Source organism: Solanum verrucosum, unplaced genomic scaffold (genome assembly GCF_900185275.1).
Source record: "Solanum verrucosum unplaced genomic scaffold, falcon-dt-bn FXZP01000170.1, whole genome shotgun sequence".
Taxonomy (NCBI): domain Eukaryota; kingdom Viridiplantae; phylum Streptophyta; class Magnoliopsida; order Solanales; family Solanaceae; genus Solanum; species Solanum verrucosum.
Window position 1 is genome coordinate 4,562 of NW_026020395.1, and position 23,943 is coordinate 28,504.

Below are 23,943 nucleotides of genomic sequence, written 5' to 3' on the forward strand. Positions count from 1 at the left end.
ATTATCCCTTCACATGACATGAACAATCTCTTCACACCGAGCATGAGTTTTTTTTTTTTGAATAATTTAAAATGGTTGGTCTTGTTTCTTTTGCAAAATATAAACTCATGGGTCCAGCTTTACATTTTTTTAAAAATAAATTGAAAGCACTATTTGGAATCCCAAATCATACTTTTTGAAGAATTTGGGATTTGATTTCAAATCATGATCCCAAATTGCATCTCCAAATGCTGATTTGGAATCATGACTACATATCTCACAAGTTATTCTCTGCACCCTAAGAGAACTTATGTCCCACTAAACATAAACTCGATTGCTAAGGAAATAAATAAATAAAAATCAACCCAATTGAAGAAAAAAAAGTACAATTAAAGGAACTATTGTCCTCCACCAAAATGTTAAAACATACAAGGAAAATAGGAGATTTGAGATGGAGCACAAACCATATCAAAAGCTAAAAAACTTTGATTACATTAACCAAACTGCAGTTAATGTTTGAATTCGAAACATGACTTCCACGATCTCGCAACAATTTAGTATATCGATCATTCAAATGATGCATGTAGATCAACGTACAACACCAATGTCATAAAATATCATCTTAAAGCTTGCGCATAAGCAGAGGAGCGCCATACTGAGGATGAATAGTCACTATTGCAAATGGAGCATGTGTATATGATGGTGAGAGTTCAAAGGAGAACTTTTGTAGTATCATTGCTATCGCCATTTTTGCTTCCATCATTGCAAAGTTTTGTCCGATGCAAACACGCGGTCCCCAGCTAAATGGGATAAACGAGACTTGTCCTTTCATTGCCTTTGACACTCCTTCACTGAATCTCTCTGGTTTGAATTCCTTCGCGTCTTCACCCCATACCTCCTTATCATAATGTAATAGGATTGTGGGTATAATGAGTTGCACTCCTGCTGGTAGATTTAGCTCCCCCAATTTCACTTCCTCTTCAGTCCTTCTACCAGATGATGGCAATGGAGGGAATAGCCTTAATGTCTCGTACAAGATCATCGTTACCTAAAAAAACACTGTAAGTTGATTAGCCTCAACTTAAGATTTTTCTGCTTATAACTTTCAACGCACTTTTGGTCTGACCAAAATTTTTAAGTACTATTTTATCACTACTATAGTTCAAAATCCAGTGAATGTCTTCTCAAAACAACACGACTAACTCCGTCTCCATTTCATTTCTCGCCTTCATCCTTCTCCTTGTAAATATACTTTTTCATTTATATTAACACAAATGCTTATGGTCATTGTTTTTACCAAACATCTTAATTGTTTCTGCTTCTATCCGAACATGCAACTGTCTATTTGTACAATCAATTTCAACACATAAAAATGGGTTTCAACACTGAATGTTTATTAACTAATCTCAAATAGTTAAGCCAATCGGGCTCCAAGTCCACTTCTTGTCTCGACAGTCCTATCGAATAACTATATTGAGGACATAAAATGTACTCATTAAAAGATTGGAAGAAAAGAACTTGCGAAAAGTACTTACAATTTTCAAGCGATTTAGTCCTTCCAAATCTGGTTTATTCTTTCCAAAGACATGTAACACCTCCTCTCTGGCACGTACTTGCCACCCTGGATGTAAACAGAGCAAAATCATTGTCCATACGAGTAACACTGAAGTGGTCTCTTGTCCAGCAAAATAGAATAATTTGCACTCGTCTACCACGTCTGATATAGTCATTCCAAAATCTTTTCTACAATGAAGTTCAATTTCTTTCATATTGGATTCAAGTAATATGCCCAATAAGTCATCTTTACTAGTCTCCCCTCCTTCGATCGCTCTCAATCTTTTGTCAATGATACGCCTAATTGTCGTTTGAATTTCCTTTTCGATTTTCAGCATTCTTCTGTTCATTTTAGTAGGCAAGAACCTATATAAACAAAGTTATTCGAATTACAGGGAAAGTCTTCTAGTAGAAAAATTGTTAAGGATCAGATTTTTTATATTTAATTACAGAGAGATTTTGCAAGCACAAAAGAAAGTATCGAACATGGAAATGTGATGTACATAAATTGTTGTACCTTGATCCTGGTATATGAATTGAACGTGCTATTCTGATTACATACTCAGCTTGTTCGTTCTGAAGTTCAAATATTGTTCTTCCTTCTTCATAGCTACTCCCAAATGATGTACGAGATATGACTTCACTGGACATTATTTGAAGGTCTGGCCATACATCGAGTTCGAATGATGTTCCCTTTGGAACAATTTCCTCCCATTTGCTTAGCATTTCTCTACAACTCACATAAAATGCTGGCAGCATATGCTGTAAACAAATGAAAAAACCAACAACTATAAATGGATAACTTCTTAATGTTTAAGGCATCTCAATAAGCAATACTAAGTAGCACAGGGAAATTTACCAGGTTTTCTAAATTCTAAATTTGGTTCTCCCTATTATTCAATTAGTTTTCTTACTTCCGTTCTAAGTCAGTTTAAAAAAGAATGCTACTTTCTATATTTAGTAATTCTTCAATTATGATATCCCACATGGCAGGTTTCAGACTACAAGATTCAAAGCATATTATGGTACAATATACACATATTTAGTTTAAGCCTACAAGTCTCCCTCATTTTCATAAATTTCGTCTCGGCCCAATCAAACTACAACAACAATAACACATCCACTATAATCCCACAAGTAGAATATGGGCATGATGGTTGTTGAAGTTTGCTTTTAGTTATTGTAGTAACTTTTAGCAAAATAAGTTATTTAGTTTGAATAAATTTGAATTTTGAATTTTAGTTAGTTTGTTTATGTTGTTAGATATTTTAGGTTGTTTAAATTTTAAATTATGGAGATATCTTTTTGTGCTACCCCATTTTTAAAAAACACCAACAGTGGTATCAGAGCTTCATTGATCTTAAGGGATCTGTGAAATCTTTCAAAGAACTACCATACATTTTTAACCCGTAAGGGTAACCTTTTTAACCCATCAGGGCTACCCATTTTAACCCATCAAGGCTACCTTTTCAACCAGTGCTTTTTTCAATGCACAGGCTTTTCTAAATCATTTTTTAACCAAAATAATGGCAAGCAAAAGTCTCTCTTTGAATGCCCCATAAATTTTCACAGACAAAACCTATCAAATTTGGTCTATGAGAATAAAACCATATTTTGAAACATATGTGATATGTGAGGTTCTGATGGAAGAAAAACCCTTACAACTTCTCTCTGCAAATCATACAAAAGTTCAGATTAAAGCACTTTCAAAAAAACTTCTACACAAGACAATGTCATCGCATGTGTTTTTGAAGAACAAAAATCAAAAGAAGAAAAAGAAAAAAGAAGAAATTTTGCAAGTTCAAAAACAATGAAAAAAACCCAGCATCAACTACCAAAGCAAAAATTGAGGAGGAGCATTTTTTTCAATTGCAATAACTAAAGCAAAGGAGGAGTGTTGAAGTTTGCTTTTAGTTACTGCAGTAACTTTTAGCAAAATAAGTTATTTAGTTTGAATAAATTTGACATTTTGAATTTTAGTTAGTTTGTTTATGTTGTTGAGATATTTTAGGTTGTTTAAATTTTAAATTATGCAGATTATGTGTTTTATGTTGGCTATTTAAATCCCCTCAATGCTTAATAAAATTATTGAAAACTATTGAAAGTCATTTCAATCCATTGAGAGACATTTTCAATCCTTTTGTGCTGCCCCATTTTTAAAAAACACCAACAATGGTGTATACACAGAAACTTACCCCTACCTTGTGAAGGTAGAGAGGTTATTTTCGAAAGACCCTCAGTTCAAGTATAACAATTCAAAACAAGTTCGAAAAGGAAATATAATAGTGAAGAAAGAACGTTGAAAATAATGGAGAAAAGAACATCAACAACAAGAGTAATAAGTAGAACCTTCAACTTCTCTACGTGGAAGGCGGGATTGATAATTTTTCTGTGTTTGGCCCATTTGTCTCCCTCAATATTTGCTAGACCCTGAGCCAATAACTTGGTCATTGGATTGGGATGATTTTGCTTTAGATACACATAATTCTTTGTGAAAATCTCTTTTACATGTTCAGGGTCTGTGATCAACACTACTGGATATGGGCCTAGCCGCATAAAAGAATTTTTACCTGCGAGTAATCACTTTAATTTTTGGTTAGTAAAATCTAAAATCTTGAGTTTTTGCTACTTCATCTACCTCAATTTATGTGGCACACTTTCCTATTTAATCAGTCCCAAAAAAAAAATGATACATTTCATTATTTGAGAAATATTTAATGTCTCTATCAACATTTTATCCACGTTGGATCTCACTTATTTGGCAAAAAAACCCACAAAAGATGTTCAATATTTCTTAAATTTTGTATCCAGTTAAACTACACCACATAATTTAGGACAAAGGGGAGTATGATTTATTGCATTTTCCACAAAGAAATTTCAAGAACAAAATCACTAATGAAAGCAAATAAGAAAGGCATAATACATAAAAGTACCCTTCAACTTGACTTCAGCTGACATCTATATCCTTCAACTTTGGGTGTGCACAAGTAGACACTTAAACTTGTATAAAATTAGCAAATAGACACATTCATCTTACGTGGCATCTTACATGGCAATTTTGTGTCGTACATGGTGTCCTATGTGTATTATACCATGTAGGACATGTGTGCTTTCTTGTATAATTTTATACAAGTTTAAGTGTATCCTTGTGCACACCCAAAGTTGAACGACATAGATGTCAGTTGAATTCATTCGGGAATTTTACCAAACAGTTGATACGCATTACTCAACTCACGTTTCTAAACACAGAAACATACCATTTTTGTTGATGGAATCAAGGTAAAAGGGGATGAGCCTTTGAGCTATATCATCGGAGAAATTGATGGGCTTAGATTTGGCTTCAATGACACTTTCTGTGAATTCCTTCAAATCTCCATAGAGTAATTTGTATTGATTTCCCTTAAGACCACTCTTTCTTAAGTATTTCTCAAGTTTCATTGGCTTAAACCATGCCCAATTCAACACTTTCCATGTATATACCAACAAAAAAGCAACACAGATTGTTGTTATCATGATTCTCAACATCTCCATTTTAACAAGTGACAACTCTATGAAAGGCTTTTCGATCTCAGCTGCTTCCTCTTAATTAACATCATATTATATAGTATATAATTTCACTAAAATTTCTAATAGCGATACATACTACTATATAGTAGTACAACTAGTAAGTAAATGAACGAAAGTCAAATGCAAGTAGTTATAGAACTATGTGTGTGACTTTCATTCATTTTCTTACTAGCTATAGTAATATGTGGTAGTATGGACCGCTATTCAAAATTTTAGTGAAACACTAAATTTGTTATTTCAGACGCTTTTGTTGAAAAATATTAATTGAAGTGGTACCACAAGAATAGTCTAACATCACAACACAATGCACTAACTCATCAACATCACTAGCTATAGGAGACTATTAGCTAACTAAGATGGAGAACCTCACTTTTTTTTTCACACATATGAAATTTGAATTCTACCTAGCAAAATGCGTGAAATACATCCAAGTCATGCGGATCGAGGTACAATTCAAGTGTTTATTTGTATCTTTCACTTTGTGTTTGTGCCTCTTTTTTATTTGTGTTTATGTTTTATAAGTTATTGTCTTTAATTTGACGGATTCATATATGTTTTCTGAATGAGTTGAAGGTTCGCCTTACTTAGGTACATAAAGGTTCGCATAGTAGTTATTTTATTTCTAATAAATTGTTAACTTGTCTTCATTTGGTAAAATTTTGACATTTGCTCCTAATTAGAGATATCGTCCTTTCACACATTATCTCCATTTGTTTTCATATAAATTTACCATACTCAATATTTGGTTTATCTTTTCTTTGTATTCATCTATATTACTGATATTTCCAATCCCTAGCTAGTTTTGTTGAACTTGGAATTTTCTTGTGTAGATATAATTAAGGAGTGATGCTGACGTTTTGTAACTAAAGATGATGCAATAAGTGAAACAGCTCATAATAAATTTCTCCATATAATATTTTTTTTCAGGCAGTAAATTTATTATCTCTAATTAATATGTAATAAGATATTTTTATGTAAGTTAGATATGTTCTAATTAATTCTTTTGATTTATGAGGAAAAGTTTACCAAAGAAATTTGTGAATAGTTTATATATGTCAGAGTATATGAGGAAAAATGTGAGGTTCTCCATCTAATTAGTTAGCTAATAGTCTCCTAAATCTAGTGATATTGATGAGTTAGGGCATTGTCTTGTGATGTTAGACTATTCTTGAGGTACCACTTGAATTCGTATTTTTTCAACAAAAGCGTCTAAAGTAAGAAATTCAGTGTTCCACTAAACTTTCAAATAACGGGCCATATACTACTAAATAGTACTATAACTAGTAAGAAAATGAATGAATATCACATGCAAGTATTTATGAAAGTCATATGCAAGTAGTTATAGAACTATGTATGTGACTCTCATTTATTTTCTTACTAGTTATAGTACTATTTAGTAGTATATGGCCCATTATTTGAAAGCTTAGTGAAACACTGAATTTCTTACTTTAGACGCTTTTCTTGAAAAATACCAATTAAAATGGTACCACAAGAATAGTCTAAATCACAACACAATGCATTAACTCATCAACATCACTAGCTTTAGGAGACTATTAGCTAGCTAAGATGGAGAACCTCACTTTTTTTTTTCTCAAGAAGGAGCTAAATTGCAACACAAATTGTTGCTACCATCTCTACTCCCACAAGTGATAAGTAAGGTTTCTCTCATGTACTCTTTTTTCTTCTTATAAATATGAAAAATTAACTAAAAAAATTTGATTATAACATTAACCAAACTGCAGTCAATGTTTAAATTTGAAGCATGACTTCTGCGATCTCGCAACAATTTAGTACATCGATCATTCAAATAATGCATGTAGATCAACGTACAACACCAATGTCGTAAAATATCATCTTAAAGTTTGCGCATAAGCAGAGGAGCACCATACTGAGGATGAATAGTCACTATTGCAAATGGAGCATGTGTATATGATGGTGATACTTCAAAGGAGAACCTTTGTAGTATCATTGCTATCGCTATTTTTGCTTCAATCATTGCAAAGTTTTGTCCAATGCAAACACGCGGTCCCCAGCTAAATGGTATAAACGATACTTGTCCTTTGGTTGCCTTTGACACTCCTTCACTGAATCTTTCTGGTTTGAATTCCTTCGCGTCTTCACCCCATATCTCCTTATCATAATGTACTAGGATTGCAGGTATAATGAGTGGCATTTCGGCTGGTAGATTTAGCTCCCCTAATTTCACTTCTTCTTTATTCATTCTACCAAATACTGGCAATGGGGGGTATAGCCTTAATGTCTCGTACAAGATCATCGTTACCTAAGGAAAAAATGTATTGCATAAATTGACAGTAGAATGAGAGTGTTTGGGTAAAGCTTTGACCAAAAGTGCTTTTAACCCAAAAATAACCAAAAGTTATAAGTTGATTTGCCCCAGCTTATGATTTTTCTGCTTATAACTTTTATAGCACTTTTGGTCTATTTTTACAACTGTCTATTTTTACAATCAATTTCAACACATAATTGAGGACACAAAACGTAGTAATTAAAAGATTGGAAGAAAAGTACTTACAATTTTCAAGCGATTTAGTCCTTCCAAATCTGGTTTATTATTTCCAAAGACGTGCAACACCTCCTCTCTGGCACGTACTTGCCACTCTGGATGTAAGCACAGCAAAATCATTGTCCAGACGAGCAACACTGAAGTGCTTGTCCAGCAAAATAGAATAACTTGCACTCTTCAATCACTTCAACTGTTGTCATTCCGAAATCTTTGCTTCCATGTTGTTCAATTTCTTTCATATTGGATTCAAGTAATATGCCTAATAAGTCATCTTTACTAGGCTCCCCTGCTTCCATTGCCCTCAATATTTTGTCGATGATACGCCTGATCGTTGTTTGGACTTGCTTTTCGATTTCCAGCATTCTTTTGTTCCATTTAGTAGGCAAGAACCTAACAAAACAAATTTAAATGCAAACAAGAAAAGTCTTTTTAGTAGAAAGTAATGAACATGTGATTTTCCATATAACATATTAATTTCACAAATAAATTGTTATACCTTGATCCTGGTATATAAATTGAACGACTTATGTCTGTTACGTGCTCAGCTTGTTCTTTCTGAAGTTCAAAAACTACAGAGATATTTGGCAAGAAAAGTCTTGTAGAAGAAAAAATTTCATAGTTAATTACAGAGATATTTGGCAAGCGCAAAAGAAAGTTTTGAACGTGGAAATGTGATGTACCTTGATCCTGGTATATAAATTGATCATCCTTTTTTGATTACATACTCAGCTTGTTCTTTCTGAAGTTCAAATACTGTTCTTCCTTCTTCATAGCTACTCCCAAATGCTGTACGAGATATGACTTCACTAGCCATTATTTGAAGGTCTGGCCATACATCGAGTTCTAATGATGTTCCCTTTGGAACAATTTCCTCCCATTTGCTTAGCATTTCACTACAACTCACATAAAATGCTGGCAGCATACGCTGTAAATAAAAAAACCAGCAAGTGATTGTTATAATTCCCTTCTAAGTCTCTTTAAAAAAGAATGTTTCTTTCTATATAAAATATCCTACATGGAATGTTTAGACCACAAGATTCAAATGATATTTTGGTATATAATACACATCTTTAGTTTAAGACCACAACATAAAATATAACGGAAGGAGTAATAAAGTAGAACCTTTAACTTCTCAACATGGAACACGGGATTGATGATTTTTCTGTGTTTGGCCCATTTGTCTCCATCAATGGTTGATAGACCGTCAGCCAATAACTTGGTCATTGGATTGCCATGACGCTGCTTTACATACACATAATTCTTTGTGAAAATCTCTTTTACTTGTTGAGGATCTGTGATCAACACTGTTGGATATGGGCCTAGCCACACAAAAGAACTTTTACCTGCCAGTAATCCGTTTCCGATTAGAAAAAAGAAGAAGGCATAATACATAAACAAACACTCAAATTTGATTTTAGTTGACAAATAAGCACTCCAACTTTGAGGTTCAAATCTAGACACCTCAACTTAGTCTCAACTATCAACTAAACGCTTCAACTCGTCTCCACTATGTCTTATAGACACCCAACGTACGCTAGCATAACACATAAATATTACACGTGTTTAAATGATCATTTTGTAAGCTAGAGTGTTAAAACATACCATTTTTGTTGATGGAGTTGAGGAAAAAAGGGATGAGTCTTTGAGCTATATCATCAAAGAAATTGATAGGCTTAGACTTTGCTTCAACTATACATTTTGTGAATTCATTCAAATCTCCATAGAGTAACTTATATGGATTTCCTTTTAGACCTCTTTGCCTTAAGATATTCTCCAATTTTTTTGGCCTAAACCATGCCCAATTCAACACTCTCCATGTATATACCAACAATATTGCAACAAAAATTATTGCTATAATTGTGTTGGACAAAATCTCCATCAAATTATCTTTCTAGCTGTTTATTGTTACATAGAAAAAAGAGGGGAAATAGCTAATTTACCTTTTTGATTTGTTGTTGTTTGGACAAGATAAGGCCTAGCTGTTCTCTCCACCACAAATACATCATGGTACAATACTAATAAAGACTTTTTTCCAATCTATTTGGATCCACTGATCAATTTTATGATTTTTCTAGGAAAATTAATAAGCGGATTTCTTATTTATTTTCTTCTACTCTATATAAATGTATATATATCCCTCGTCATATTGGGAGAAGTATTGTCACGCCCCGAGCTTACACCTTGGATGTGGCCGGCACTCGAAGACCATTGCTGGCCCCCAAGCGAACCCTTGGCTTAGCTTTCTTAACTCAGCGGAAACTTAACTCAACAGCATAACTCAATGCAATTAAAAGGTTATAAAACAACCAAGTGATAAAATCTGCCAAAAAGGCAACTCGAGTCTCAAAAAATAGAATACTATATATACACATATGAGAGACTCAACACTAACTGACTGACTGTCTATGAAGCCTCTATAATACTGAGATGGATGTTGGGATAGACCCCGCAACATCCTAATAAAACAAAACTAAGAGAACAAAACAACCGAGTCCTCCGAAAAGCAAGGAGGCTCACCACTGACTCTGGAGTGCTCAACTGGATCAACAGCGTGTTGGATGCTGATCCTGGGTACCTGCGTCTGCATCATAATAAGATACAGGACAACTGGCGTCAGTACATAGAATGTACGAGTATACGAGCTGGAAAGCTAAACCACAACTTAAGCTTGAAAAGAGTACAAGAGAACACTTACATTGGCTCTGTACGACTCATGAATCACTGAACTCAATATATAAGGCAATAAGACACATGCAATATATAAAACTTGTAAAACAGTGTAAACAACTTAGCTCGTTCATGATAAAACAATAACAAACTCAACTTTACTTATATAAAAGTAATATAACTTTTGTGGGAGATTCTTTAAACGACAACCACCACTATGAGCCCTAGTGATGATACAACGTTTTACCTCACGTTTCCTAAGGACCATCCTATACCTTGCCGTGATATAGGACCTTACTTTACTTAGTGGATCCACTAGCTTAATCTTACGTGGTCATCTAAAAAGAATGACCCGTCAAGTCCCATATTGGCGCATGGTTCTTATGGAGAGTTGAGTTAATATAAACTCGTGTCCCCAATTCGGTGCTCAATACTACTCCCAAAAATACTTTGGCTCGTAGGTGTCTTTAAACACATCTTGCTTTAGTTGAGGTAATTACTCAAAACTTAGCCCAAAGGCTCTTTTGGAAAGCATGGTTCCCCTCTTACTCAAATGTAAAAACATTTATAAACTTCTTTGGGAATACTTAGTTCCCTAATAGCTTTTGAGAAATGAACTCTACTTTAAACTCTTGACTTAACTTGAAACTCGATACTCTTTACTTGACTTGAAACTCGAACCTTAAAACGAAGTTAGAACGCTCAATAAAGACTCTTGAACAACTTTGAAAACTTGCTTTGACTTCTTTAACTTCTAGACTTGACCCTTAACATCACTTTGACTTGATCCTAACTCGCCTTGAATTGGATTGTGGATTCAAAGTATATGATCACACGTTTATGGATGAGTTCTTGACGTTTAGACGTACCTTGGAGTGTTGGAAACAACTATTAAACATAGGTACAATACCAAGGAACATGCATGAAAAAGTGGGGAATGAAAGGGGAAACTTGGCGTTCTTGGCGTTCTTGGCGCTCTGCAAGGCGCAGGGCGCCAGCCCTCAAAGCTCAGAAAGGCAGCTGGGGCGCACTGCTAGGCACGGCGCCCCAAGGGGAGAAGTTCAGAACACTTCTTGGGGCGCTCTGCAAAGCGCGACGCGCCACCTCTTTTCCCCAATAACTTCGACTTTTCTCCTTCATTTCTCCAACTCTAAACCTTCTCAACCTCAAAGGTTCCAGCCCCAAATACTTAGAATCATAAACCCCTCAACATACAATAGATTTCAACTCAAAAACACAACCGGAAACATGTCCCAAATCAACAAGGAACTTCAACAACATCAACAACACAACCAATCTTTTCTCGAAAATAAAACGAGTTTGGAGTGTGGGGGAAAGAACCAACCCAACACTATGAACTCACATACCTAGTAGGGATCACCCCCGACGATATCCATGACGATCTTTGACGAAACCTTGCTTGATCTTCTCTTTCTCCTCTTCTTCTCCTCTTCACTCACAAACCCTCACTCTCACTCTTTAAAATGGGACAAACTGATCTAAAAATCAGTCTAACACAACAATATAACAAAAAGAATTGGTTAGGGAAAAGACCAAAATACCCTTAAAAAAATTTCCGGACGGACTTCCCTGCCAACTGCCCGACTTCCAAAGGGCATAACTCACTTATACGAACTCAGAATCGAGCAAACTCAGTGGTGTTGGAAAGATCATTCCACGAGCTTCGCAACCATAACTGGAACTACACCTAAATCCTCCTGAGCTAGGAGTTATGACTGCTCAAATTTGGCCAAAACCTCACTTTTTCCCCTACTAAACCAATTTTTTTCCAGATTTTGAATTCCTTCCAAAAAATGACTATTTCCAATTCTAAGCCTCTTCATAGTTATTTCAAATTGTCGGATGTTACAAGTATATCTGGACTTAAAGTATAACTGGAAGTGTATATTTGGAAAGTACCCAAAGGTATAACAAGGAGTATATTTAAACTATTTCTTTTTTTAGCACAAGAGTATATTTGGTCGTTTCTCCATATATATAATCTAGAAAAATACTATAGGAGGTGGGGATGGGGCCTAGGAATGGTGAGGGTGAAGAAGAGGTGTGTTGGAAGGTCACGAAGACACAATCAATGTGAAATGTCACTTGTGATACTTGTTTTTCCTACTTCTACTACAGAAGTCATATTCCAACTCATTTTTAAGTAACTTGTTTTCGTAAAAAAAAATGAATTCCAAAATTTTGACCAATCAAAAATGAAAAAATTGAAATTCCTCCGTACCAAACACACACATATATAAATAAATAAAAATGTATTGTTATTCCTCTTAAATTTTAAAAAAAAAATTATGTCATGAGTTATTGAACTTAACCAGTTGTAGCTATGATATCTTACCAATCACATTTGCTCAAGGCATACAACTTAACAATAGGATCTTTACCCTACCATGAATCCAAAATCAACTAATTTGTAACCCCAAAAACCCAAATCTGGTTTATCATTTCCAAATACCCACAACACCTCCTCTCTAGCACATACTTCACTCCAGAGGTAGGCAGAGGCGAAGCCAGAATTAAGAATTTGGGGGTTCTAAATTTCTTTAATAACTGTCAATCAATTTTGTTAGGAGTTCACAAATTAATATACATATATATTTAATTAATTTTTTTATACAAATATAAGGTCTAAGAAAAAGCTACTTAATTTATCCGAACCCATGAACCTCACCTAGCTTCTTTTATTACTTCCTCTCCCCCAATCAATATCACTCACTTTAAATATTAAATATGAAGAAGAAATGTTAGTGCCTTAAAAAAAATTTCTCAAATATTGCCATGTAATGTCAGATTCCTATGAAACAGAAATACTCCCTCTGTCCCTAATTACTTGTCCATTTTTTGAATTGACACACTTATTAAGAAATCAATTATTGACATAGTGAGTTTACCATTTTACATCTATTAATTATGAAATGGATGAATTTAAAACTTAATATTTTCAAGAAGTTCTACATTTTTCAAAGTAATTAATTGAGGGTATAATAGATAAAAAAAAATTGTATCATTTCTTGATTTGTCAAAATAGACAAGTAATTAGGAATAACTAAAAAAGGAAATATGGACAAGTAATTAGGGACAGAGGGAGTATTAGTGTCTTAAAAAACTTCTTGCTCAAATGTTGTCCTATTCTATAAATAACCATATTCCAACTAATTTCTTACCTCTTAATTACACACCAAATTCATGAAAATTAAAACAGTTCATTTTCCTCTATTGTTTTTGCATTAATTTCCTATCTTTTTTCTTCTTATTTATATGATGATAACATAATAATATACTAATATTTTATATGTATAAAAAATCAGCCCTCGTAATAGTAATATATCATGCATTCAATATTGAGTTTTAATTCTTCAATAAACTGAATAATTAATGGATAGTGAATGTCTATGTTTCTTCATCTTTCCCCTTCCTATAACCCCATATATTCAATAATTACTCTTACATTTACTTTTTGCATCAAATTTTGAGAGCAATGATTTTTAAATAATAATTTTGCATGTATATACTTTTCATTCCTTTTCAACAATAGTGTATATGTGATGCTGATATATAAAAAAAGAAAAGGTAATGCAAATAGAGAGGCGATTGTATAGGTACGTAATTCTTTTGTCGACTTTTAATTTATTTATTTTTGGATGAGGGAGGATGCTTTAATGATGATATGAAAATTTTGATTAATATCTATTTGATTTTTTTTTCTTGTGATAAAAAAATGTAATTAATTAATTTTTAAAAGAACAAAAATATCTAATATCTTTCTATGGATATTTTTGCTTTTCTTCATTTGACTTGACACTTTTCCACTTTTAATATTTAATCATAATATGTTGTGATTATTATTTAATATTTAATTAATTAGATATTTTATAATATACTAAATTAAGTGTAGGGGCAAAATGATATTTCAAACTTTTACTTTTGTGGCTTCCCACTTTTAGTATAATATGATATGATATGATGATTAGTACTACATAGTAGTATGGACCACTACTCCAAATCTTGGTGCAACTAAAGCCAGCTTACTAAAGACAAGGACGGACTAACTTCCACTAGACTAGTTAAGCCTACTACTTGTAATACGTTAGCTCGTTTCGGAAATTTTGCTGTAACTACTAACCCATATAGGGTTAATGAACCTTCTGTAACCCCTAAACTAAATATATAATATAATCTTGTTATCCAAAAAAATCACTTTAATTAGGAGACTATTAGCTAACTAAGATGGAGAACCTCACTTATTTTCAGAAAGGAGCTAAAACTAAAACTAAAATCTCAGATAAATAAGAAATTTGAATCTTACCTGACAAAATGTGTGAAATACACCCAAGTCACGCTCGTCGAGGTAAAATTCAAGTAATTATTTGTTCAAGTTTGGGATAGTTAAAGTGCCTACTTGTGCACTAGCAAAATTAAACATACAAAGTTAAAGTGCCTACTTGTGCACTAGCAAAATTAAGCATATAAAGTTAATGTGTCTACTTGTGCACTAGCAAAATTAAACATACAAAGTTAAAGTGCCTACTTCTGCACCAGTATATCGATCATCCAAATGATGCATGTAGATCAACGTACAACACCAATGACGAAAAATATCATCTTAAAGTTTGTGCATAAGCAGAGGAGCACCATACTGAGGATGAATAGTCACTACTGCAAATGGAGCATGTGTATATGATGGTGAGAGTTCAAAGGAGAACCTTTGTAGTATCATTGCTATCGCCATTTTTGCTTCCATCATTGCAAAGTTTTGTCCGATGCAAACACGCGGTCCCCAGCTAAATGGGATAAATGAGACTTGTCCTTTCATTGCGTTTGACACTCCTTCACGGAATCTTTCTGGTTTGAATTCCTTCGCGTCTTCACCCCATATCTCCTTATCATAATGTACTAGGATTGTGGGTATAATGAGTAGCACTCCAGCTGGTAGATTTAGCTCCCTCAATTTCACTTCCTCTTCAGTCCTTCTACCAAATATTGGCAATGGAGGGAATAGCCTTAACGTCTCGTACAAGATCATCGTTACCTAAGGGAAAGAGTATTGCATAAGTTGACAGTAGAATGAGAGTGTTTGGGTAAAGCTTTAACCAAATTGCTTTTAACCCAAAATTAACCAAAAGCTGTAAGTTGATTAGCCTCAACTGAAGATTTTTAATTTCTGCTTATAACTTTAAAAGCACTTTTGGTCTGACCAAAATTTCTTCAAGTACTATTTTATCGCTACTGTATTTCGAAATCCAGTAAATATATTTCAAAACAGCACGACTAACTCCCTCTCCATTCCTTTCCGTTGTCCATCCTTCTCCTTGTAAATATACTTTCTTATTTATATCTTTTGTGAATAGCTTTCAGAGCATTTAGTCATTTTAACACAAATGCTTATGGACACTTTTTTACCAAACATGTTAGTTGTGTATGCTTCTATCCTAACACATAAATGTCAATTTGTAAAATCAATTTCAACACATAAAATTGGTTTCCAACACTTAATGTTTATCAATTACCCTTAATTAGTTAAGCCCACCGGGGTCTTAGTTCACTTCTTGTCAACTTCGGCAGTCCTGTAGAATCACTATATTGAGGACACAAAGCGTACTCATTAAGAGATTGGAAGAAAAGAACTTGTGTGAAAAGTACTTACAATTTTCAAGCGATTTAGTCCTTCCAAATCTGGTTTATTATTTCCAAAGACCTGCAACACCTCCTCTCTGGCACGTACTTGCCACTCCGGATGTAAGCAGAGCAAAATCATTGTCCATACGAGTAATACTGAAGTTGTCTCTTGTCCAGCAAAATAGAATAGTTTGCACTCGTCTACCACGTCTGATATAGTCATTCCAAAATCTTTTCTACCATGAAGTTCGATTTCTTTCAAATTGGATTCGAGTAATATACCCAATAAGTCATCTTTACTTGTCTCCCCTGCTTCCATTGCCCTCAATCTTTTGTCAATGATACACCTAATTGTCCTTTGAATTTCCTTTTCGATTTCCAGCATTCTTTTGTTTCTTTTAGTAGGCAAGAACCTATATGAACAAGTTTATTCAAACAAGAAAAGTCTATTAGTAGAAAAATTGTTAAGAAGATTTTTCAAATTTAATTACAGAGAGATTTTGCAAGCACAAAAGAAAGTTTTGAATGTGGAAATGTGATGCACATAAATTGTTGTACCTTGATCCTGGTATATAAATTGATTGTCCTTTTTCGATTACATACTCAGCTTGTTCTTTCTGAAGTTCAAATACTGTTCTTCCTTCTTCATAGCTACTCCCAAATGCTGTACGAGATATGACTTCACTACTCATTATTTGAAGGTCTGGCCATACATCAAGTTCGAATGATGTTCCCGTTGGAACAAATTCCTCCCATTTGCTTAGCATTTCACTACAACTCATATAAAATGCCGGCAGCATATGCTGTAAATATAAAAACCAGCAAGTGCTTGTTATAAATGGATAACTTCTTAATGTTAATTAAGCCATCTAAATAAGCAATACTAAGTCAAAGGTATATAAAATTTACCATGTTATCTAAATTTGGTTCTCTCCTTGATTCAATTAGTTGTCTTACTTCCCTTCTAAGTCACTTTAAAAAAGAACGTCACTTTCCATATTTAGTAGTAATTCTTTTAATTCCAATGTCCCACATTGAATGTTTAGACCACAAGATTCAAAGGATATTTTTGTACATTATACATCTTTAGTTTAAGAGTACAAGATTCTAAAGTCTCCCTTATTTTCTTAAACATTGCCCGTGCCCAATTAAACTACAATAACAATAACATACCTAGTGTAATCCCACAAGTGAGGTCTGAAAAGGGTGGTGTGTGCATAGACCTTACCCCTACCTAGTAAAGGTAGAAAGGTCAAGTATAGCAATTCAAAACAAGTTTGAAAAAGCAATACAGTAACGACGAAATCACGTTGAAAATAATGGAGAAAAGAACAGTAACAACATAAAAATATAACGGAAGGAGTAATAAAGTAGAACCTTTAACTTCTCTACATGGAAGACGGGATTGATGATTTTTCTGTGTTTGGCCCATTTGTCTCCCTCAATGTTTGCTAGACCTTGAGCCAATAACTTGGTCATTGGATTGGGATGATTTTGCTTTAGATACACATAATTCTTTGTGAAAATCTCCTTTAAATGTTCAGGATCTGTGATCAATATAACTGGATATGGGCCTAACCACATAAAAGAACTTTTACCTGCAAGTATCTCTTAGTTATTGCTATGATTTATTGTTTTTTTTCAGAAAAGGAATTTCAACAACAAAATCACTAATGAAATTCACAAACAAGGAATAGGCATTTCACGCACCCAATGATCTTGCCTAGTGGTTAATTGTTGAAGTGTCTGACCATCTCATCTGAGCGTACTTTTATTATTTAATTATATTCTCAACATTAATGAAGTAATTGAAAGTCATGAGATCTCAGGTTCAATCCTAACAGAGACAATAACACTAGGTGATTCTTCTTATCTAACCTAGCTTCAATGGACAAATTAGTCAAGGTGTACGAAAGCTGAGCCGGACACCCCGGTCATTAAAAAAAAAAGGAATAAACATTTCACAACTTCATCAAAAGTTTATTCAGGCATTTTACCAAACAGTTGATACACATTACACAACATCTTTGTAACAAAGAAACATACCATTTTTGTTGATGGAGTCAAGGAAAAAGGGGATGAGCCTTTGAGCTATATCATCAGAGAAATTGATAGGCTTAGATTTGGCTTCTACTATACTTTTTGTGAGTTCATTCAAATCTCCATAGAGTAACGTGTATGGATTTCCTTTTAGACCATTTTGTCTAAAGTATTTCTCCAATTTCTTTGGTCTAAACCATGCCCAATTTAACACCTTCCATGTATAAATTAATAAAATTGCAACACATATTGTTGCTATTATGTTGCTCAACATCTCCATTTTCACAAATCACAAAGCTTCTCTCAACTGCTTCCTCTTACTTGTAATACAAAAATGACCATAAATCAAAGGGAATCTTTCTTGCTAATTTTAAATGGGGTGAGATATTTCAATTTATTTAAAACGTAAACATTTGATTCTTAAGTTTATATTTTGTATAATTTTTAGAGATGCACAAGTAATTTTAGACTATGATCAAAATCTCAAGACACTGATTAACTAAACTAAGGTTTTATTACCCCTAAACTCATTTTTTGTAATTTTGTACATCTTTTGGCTTACATGGCACACTCCGTGACTCCATGCAGTTGAGGCACATGAGAGATATTTGGATGTCACGTAAGCCAAAAAGGGGTACAAAATTACAAAAAAAATAAAATGAGTTCAAAGGTAATAAAACCTTAGTTTAGTTAAGATGTGTCTCTGGAGTTTCGTTCATAATTTAGAGATTGTTTGTACTATGTGATATTTTATTATTATTATTTTACACTTTGCAAAAAAAATAAAAAATCATGTTCAAGTTAAGAGATTGTTTGTACTATGTGAAAAAATGATGCTACTATTGTTGACTAGTGGATCTTGATAACAATATGTATATTTGAAAATTTGTAATTGTAAATATATTTAGTTATAAAAGAAATATAGTGATACATGATTTATCAATATGGTGCATTAGTATACTTTGATATCTTGTTTAGAAATCACGATTTTCTCATTTAATAAGATTGCATAAGAACTTATTTTTATTTTTTTGATAGTTTTCATAATTTGTGGGATTTTCTATGAGAAAAACATATTACTAGTGAAATCAAAATTTCAATTCAATCTGATTTCAAATCATGTCCAAATAAAATCTTAATCTCCTTAGTCTTTAAACCATTCATTATCAAGAATTTAAGGGATAAATAAGAATTTTCTGTCCTTAATTTGAGATCTCAAAGTTTGACATAGATTTTTTATAGATTTTTTTTAGGACATTTCCCCCTTTATTGAATCATATGCAATATAAATGTAAATTAATTGAAGCTCCAATATAAATATCGAGCATCGATAAGAAATTAATTAAAAAAATTACCAATCTTGCTATGCATGTTTATTAAGTATTTTTTTTTCATAATCTTGTCATGTCTCTGGTCCTGTCCAGCCAACAGGACAAGCCCTACCTTACATCATCCCATTTATGTCTTTATTTTATTATTTCTTTTGTCCTAGTTTCCATCCTATCTTTGTTGTTGTTCAACCTTTTTCAATATATTTTATATACAACTTTTGTACTAATGATCTGAAAATACTAAACTAAGATAGGGCATCTACTTACTATATACTATTAAGTTAGAAAGATAAATATGTTGTTTAAATGGCTCTTTTGCTTACAAAAACAAAACAAAACAAAACAAAAGTAGTTGTGTGATTGTGATTTATGACCTCTCTTGATTCCATCAAAATATGCTAGTACTAGTTTAGAGATCCAAATTGAATAATAAGGTTATGGCCCAAAGAAAATAAAATAAAAAACTTAACGTGGCATAATACATAGATAAACAACTATCTTGAAATACTTTAATTTTGAAAATCCACGTCTAGACACCTCAACTCATTACCCGTGTATCTGGTGGACACTCAATGCTAATGTGACACATAAATTTTGATGGTACATAGATATGCATCGTCAAAGTTGGGAGTGTTGAATTTCAACTGACGCCAAGTTAAGATATCTATTTATGTATCAAACTATCAACAAAGTACAGAACACTTTAGAAACATAGCAGTAGTTGTTTTGGTTGATTCCTACATATGGACAAACCAAAATGAACATAGAGGTGCAATAGAAATATATATATATATATATGTTCTACACAACTTTAAGAAGAAACTTCTGCTCCACCAAGAGGCCATATGAAGTTCATCAGAGAAGACCTATGATTAATTGACCAATTAATTTTGATAATGTTAACCAAGCTGCAATTTAACGTTAACGTTTAAATTCGACGCATGACTTCAGTCATCATGTGACAAATTAGTATCGATCATACAACACCAATGGTGTAAAATATCATCTTAGAGTTTGCGCATAAGCAGAGGAGCACCATACTGAGGATGAATAGTCACTACTGCAAATGGAGCATGTGTATATGATGGAGAGAGTTCAAAGGAGAACCTTTGTAGTATCATTGCTATTGCCATTTTTGCTTCCATCATCGCAAAGTTTTGTCCAATGCAAATTCGAGGTCCCCCACCAAATGGAATAAACGAGAATTGTCCTTTGGTTGCCTTTGACACTCCTTCACTAAATCTTTCTGGTTTGAATTCCTTTGCGTCTTCACCCCATATTTCCTTATCATAATGTACTAAGATTGCGGGTACTATGAGTATCACTCCAGCTGGTAGATTTAGCTCTCCCAATTTCACTTCTTCTTTATTCGTTCTACCAAATGTTGGTAATGGGGGGAATAGCCTTAGCGTCTCGTACAAGATCATGGTCACCTGTGAAAAAAGAATTGCATAAGTTGGCAGAAGAATTACAAGGTGTGGCTAAAAGCTCTAACAAACTTACAAATATTTCTTTTGGCACCAAAAGTGCTCACAAGTCAAAAGCTATAAGTTGATCACCCTTAATTTATGATTTTTCTGCTAAGCATATTTTGTCTGGCCAACAAAACGACGAGCCCGTTTGGATTGGCTTAAAAGTTGGTCAAACCTACTTTTAAGTCAGTTTTTGACTTCTGGAAGTGTTTGACAAATATAAAAAATAACTTAAAATAAGTCAGAAATTACTTAAAATAAGTTACGAAGTGTTTGGCAAGGTAAAAAATGACTTAAAATAAGTCTCCCCTTACTTTTTTTTTTTGACTTAAAAGTCATTTCACTTTTACTTTTTATTTTTGACTTAAAAGCTACTTTTTTTTAAGCCAATCCAAATGGGCTCGACTCCATTCCATTTCCGTTGTTGTCCTCTGAGGAAAAATGCTTTAAAATTTATGTCTTTTATAGTTAACTTTAAAGGCATTTTAATAAAATGTTTATGAACATTCTTTTACCTAACAATCAACTTTATACTTCTATCCAAACACGTAATTGTTTTTTCGGGCTCTTGGTTCACTTTTTATCAACTTCGCGGATCCTATGGGACCACTATATTGAGGGCACAAAACATACTATCGAAAAGATTGGAAGAAAAGAACTTGTGAACAGTACTTACTATTTTCAAGCGACCAAGTCCTTCCAAATCTGGTTTATCATTTCCAAATACCTGCAACACCTCCTCTCTGGCACGTACTTGCCACTCTGGATGTAAGCACAACAAAATCATTGTCCAGACGAGCAACACTGAAGTGGTCTCTTGTCCAGCAAAATAGAATAACTTGCACTCTTCAATCACTTCAATTGTTGTCATTCCAAAATCTTTGCTTCCGTGTTGTTCAATTTCTTTCATATTGGATTCAAGTAATATGCCTAATAAGTCATCTTTACTAGTCTCCCCTCCTTCCATTGCCCTCAATCTTTTGTCAATGATACGCCTAATTGTTGTTTGAATTTCCTTTTCAATTTCCAGCATTCTTTTGTTTCTTTTTGTAGGTAAGAACCTATACAACAGTCATTTAGCAGAAAGGCAGAGTACAGCTTCTGTTGTATTGTACTTATGTAACGACAAATAAAAGGTAAACGTGGAAATATGATAAATAAATTATTGTACCTAGATCCAGGTATATAAATTGAGCGTGCTACTTCCATTACATGCTCAGCTTGTTCCTTCTGAAGTTCAAATACTATTCTTCCTTCTTCATAGCTACTTCCAAATGCTGTGCGAGAAATGACTTCGCTGGTCATCATTTCAAGGTCTGGCCATACATCGATCTCGGTTGATGTTTCCTTTGGAACAATCTCCTCCCATTTGCTTATCATTTCACTACAACACACGTAAAATGCTGGCAGCATATGCTGTACAAAACAAATGAGAAAACCAGCAGTACTTGTTATAAATGGATAACTTCAATAAAAACAAAAAAAAAAAAAAAGTATTAACCTTTAACTTCTCGACATGGAAGGTAGGATTGATGATTTTTCTGTGTTTGGCCCATTTGTCCTCTTCAAGCATTACAAGACCTTTAGCCAATAACTTGGTCAATGGATTGGGATGAGTTTGCTTTAGATACACATAATTCTTTGTGAAAATCTCCTTTACATGTTCAGGATTCGTGATCAACACAATTGGGTAGGGGCCTAGCCAGATGAAAGAACTTTTACCTGCGAGTAACGCTAGCTTAATAGAGGATGAAACAAATGAAAGAAACAGAGGACATTTTAACTAGACTATCTTCATTATGTTACTAATGATTTTAATGGTACCTAATGTTATTATGCATCTTATGCAATTTGAAGGGCAAAGAACAAAATCATCAGGAAATAACTGTAAAACCAAGCAATCGACTCGATTAGGCATTTTTTCGACAACAAAATAACTAATGAAAGTAAACATGAAATAAGCCTTTCACACAGTTCATTCAGACATTTTAACAAACAGGTAATAGGCATTTCAAAAACTAAATCAAACAGTTTATTCAGGCATTTTACCAAACAGGAAATAGGCATTTCACAAATTAGTTAAATAGGTTAAAGATATTTTTTTTTAATAATTTATTTTTCTGACAATTTTTTTTGACTCAAATGTCACTATCATCATTTAATTCAGCACTTTGTCACGTCAGCACGAGTGTATTATTATATATATATATATATATTTGGTTACAGCTGTGTATGTTAGACAAGCTCATCTCAATATCTACACAAAGTCTTGATTAATATCAATCTGATATATACTTTTACATAATTGTGAGGATAGATTTTTTGTCACTATACTAAAAAAAAATTAAAAAAAAATAGACCTAAAATCAGGACCACATAAAAGAACAAAAGTAAATTAACCAAAAAAAAAAACACTAGCTTCTTTAACTACTTCCTCGTCCAATTAATATAACTCACTTTTTTTTAATCAGTCCTAAAAGAAAATTTATATTTATAGTCACATATACATTTTACGACTTATTTTAAATCATAAATTTTAAAAAATATTTCTTAAATTCCATATCAAATCAAATAATATCGCATAGATTGAAAGAGCGGAGGAAGAGAAACATACCATTTTTGTTGATGGAGTTGAGGAAAAAAGGGATGAGTCGTTGAGCTATATCATCAGAGAAATTGATAGGCTTAGACTTTGCTTCAACTATACTTTTTGTCAAATCATTCAAATCTCCATAGAGTAGCTTATATGGATTTCCTTTTAGACCTCTTTGCCTTAAGCAATTTTCCAATTTTTTTGGCCCAAACCATGCCCAATTCAACACTTTCCATGTATAGAACAACAAAATTGCAACACAAATTGTTGCTATAATTATGTTGTAAGAAATCTCCATTGATCTCATATATGATAAAAACTCCATTGAAAGGGGTTCTCTTACTTGCTTTCTCTTTATTAACTACAGTATATAATATAAAAATGATTAGTCAAAGGAATAGTTCTTTGCTATTATAAAATTATAATAAATGGGGTGGGCCCGGATGAAGCAAGCCAAGTCTTTAGTCGACAAAATCGTTTTATTCCTAATCAATATCCCGATTCGATTTTAAGTATTATCGGTTTTCGATTTTAAATATGCTAAATTGATAATCAAATCAATAAGATATTTGTTATCATTTT

At 33.3% G+C, this 23,943-nt stretch overlaps 2 protein-coding genes and 1 pseudogene across 4 annotated transcripts; all 3 read right to left on the reverse strand.

The window, feature by feature from the left end:
* Positions 1–601: 601 nt before the first annotated feature.
* LOC125839191 (cytochrome P450 CYP72A219-like) lies at positions 602–5,079 on the reverse strand. Its single transcript, XM_049518164.1, has 5 exons — positions 4,791–5,079; positions 3,883–4,103; positions 2,051–2,295; positions 1,515–1,899; positions 602–1,027 (listed from the first exon to the last, which is right to left on the reverse strand). The coding sequence occupies exons 1-5, from the start codon at positions 5,062–5,064 to the stop codon at positions 602–604; spliced, it is 1,551 nt and encodes a 516-aa protein (XP_049374121.1). The 5' UTR covers positions 5,065–5,079.
* Positions 5,080–6,955: 1,876 nt separating this feature from the next.
* Positions 6,956–9,537, reverse strand: LOC125839190 (cytochrome P450 CYP72A219-like; annotated as a pseudogene).
* A 5,309-nt stretch (positions 9,538–14,846) lies between these two features.
* LOC125839188 (cytochrome P450 CYP72A219-like) lies at positions 14,847–23,748 on the reverse strand. 3 transcript variants are annotated; one of them, XM_049518161.1, is made up of 5 exons: positions 23,383–23,737; positions 22,270–22,490; positions 16,484–16,728; positions 15,954–16,338; positions 14,847–15,338 (listed from the first exon to the last, which is right to left on the reverse strand). In XM_049518161.1, exons 1-5 carry the CDS (start codon positions 23,684–23,686, stop codon positions 14,913–14,915), a joined length of 1,581 nt encoding a protein of 526 aa, XP_049374118.1. In that variant the 5' UTR covers positions 23,687–23,737; the 3' UTR covers positions 14,847–14,912. The 3 variants fall into 3 exon arrangements, with proteins under 3 accessions (XP_049374118.1, XP_049374120.1, XP_049374119.1); XM_049518163.1 differs by lacking the exons at positions 22,270–22,490; positions 23,383–23,737 and adding exons at positions 17,303–17,523; positions 17,972–18,315 and having other exon boundaries at positions 14,886–15,338; XM_049518162.1 differs by lacking the exons at positions 14,847–15,338; positions 15,954–16,338; positions 16,484–16,728 and adding exons at positions 19,981–20,729; positions 21,445–21,829; positions 21,940–22,184 and having other exon boundaries at positions 23,383–23,748.
* Between the last annotated feature and the right edge of the window lie 195 nt (positions 23,749–23,943).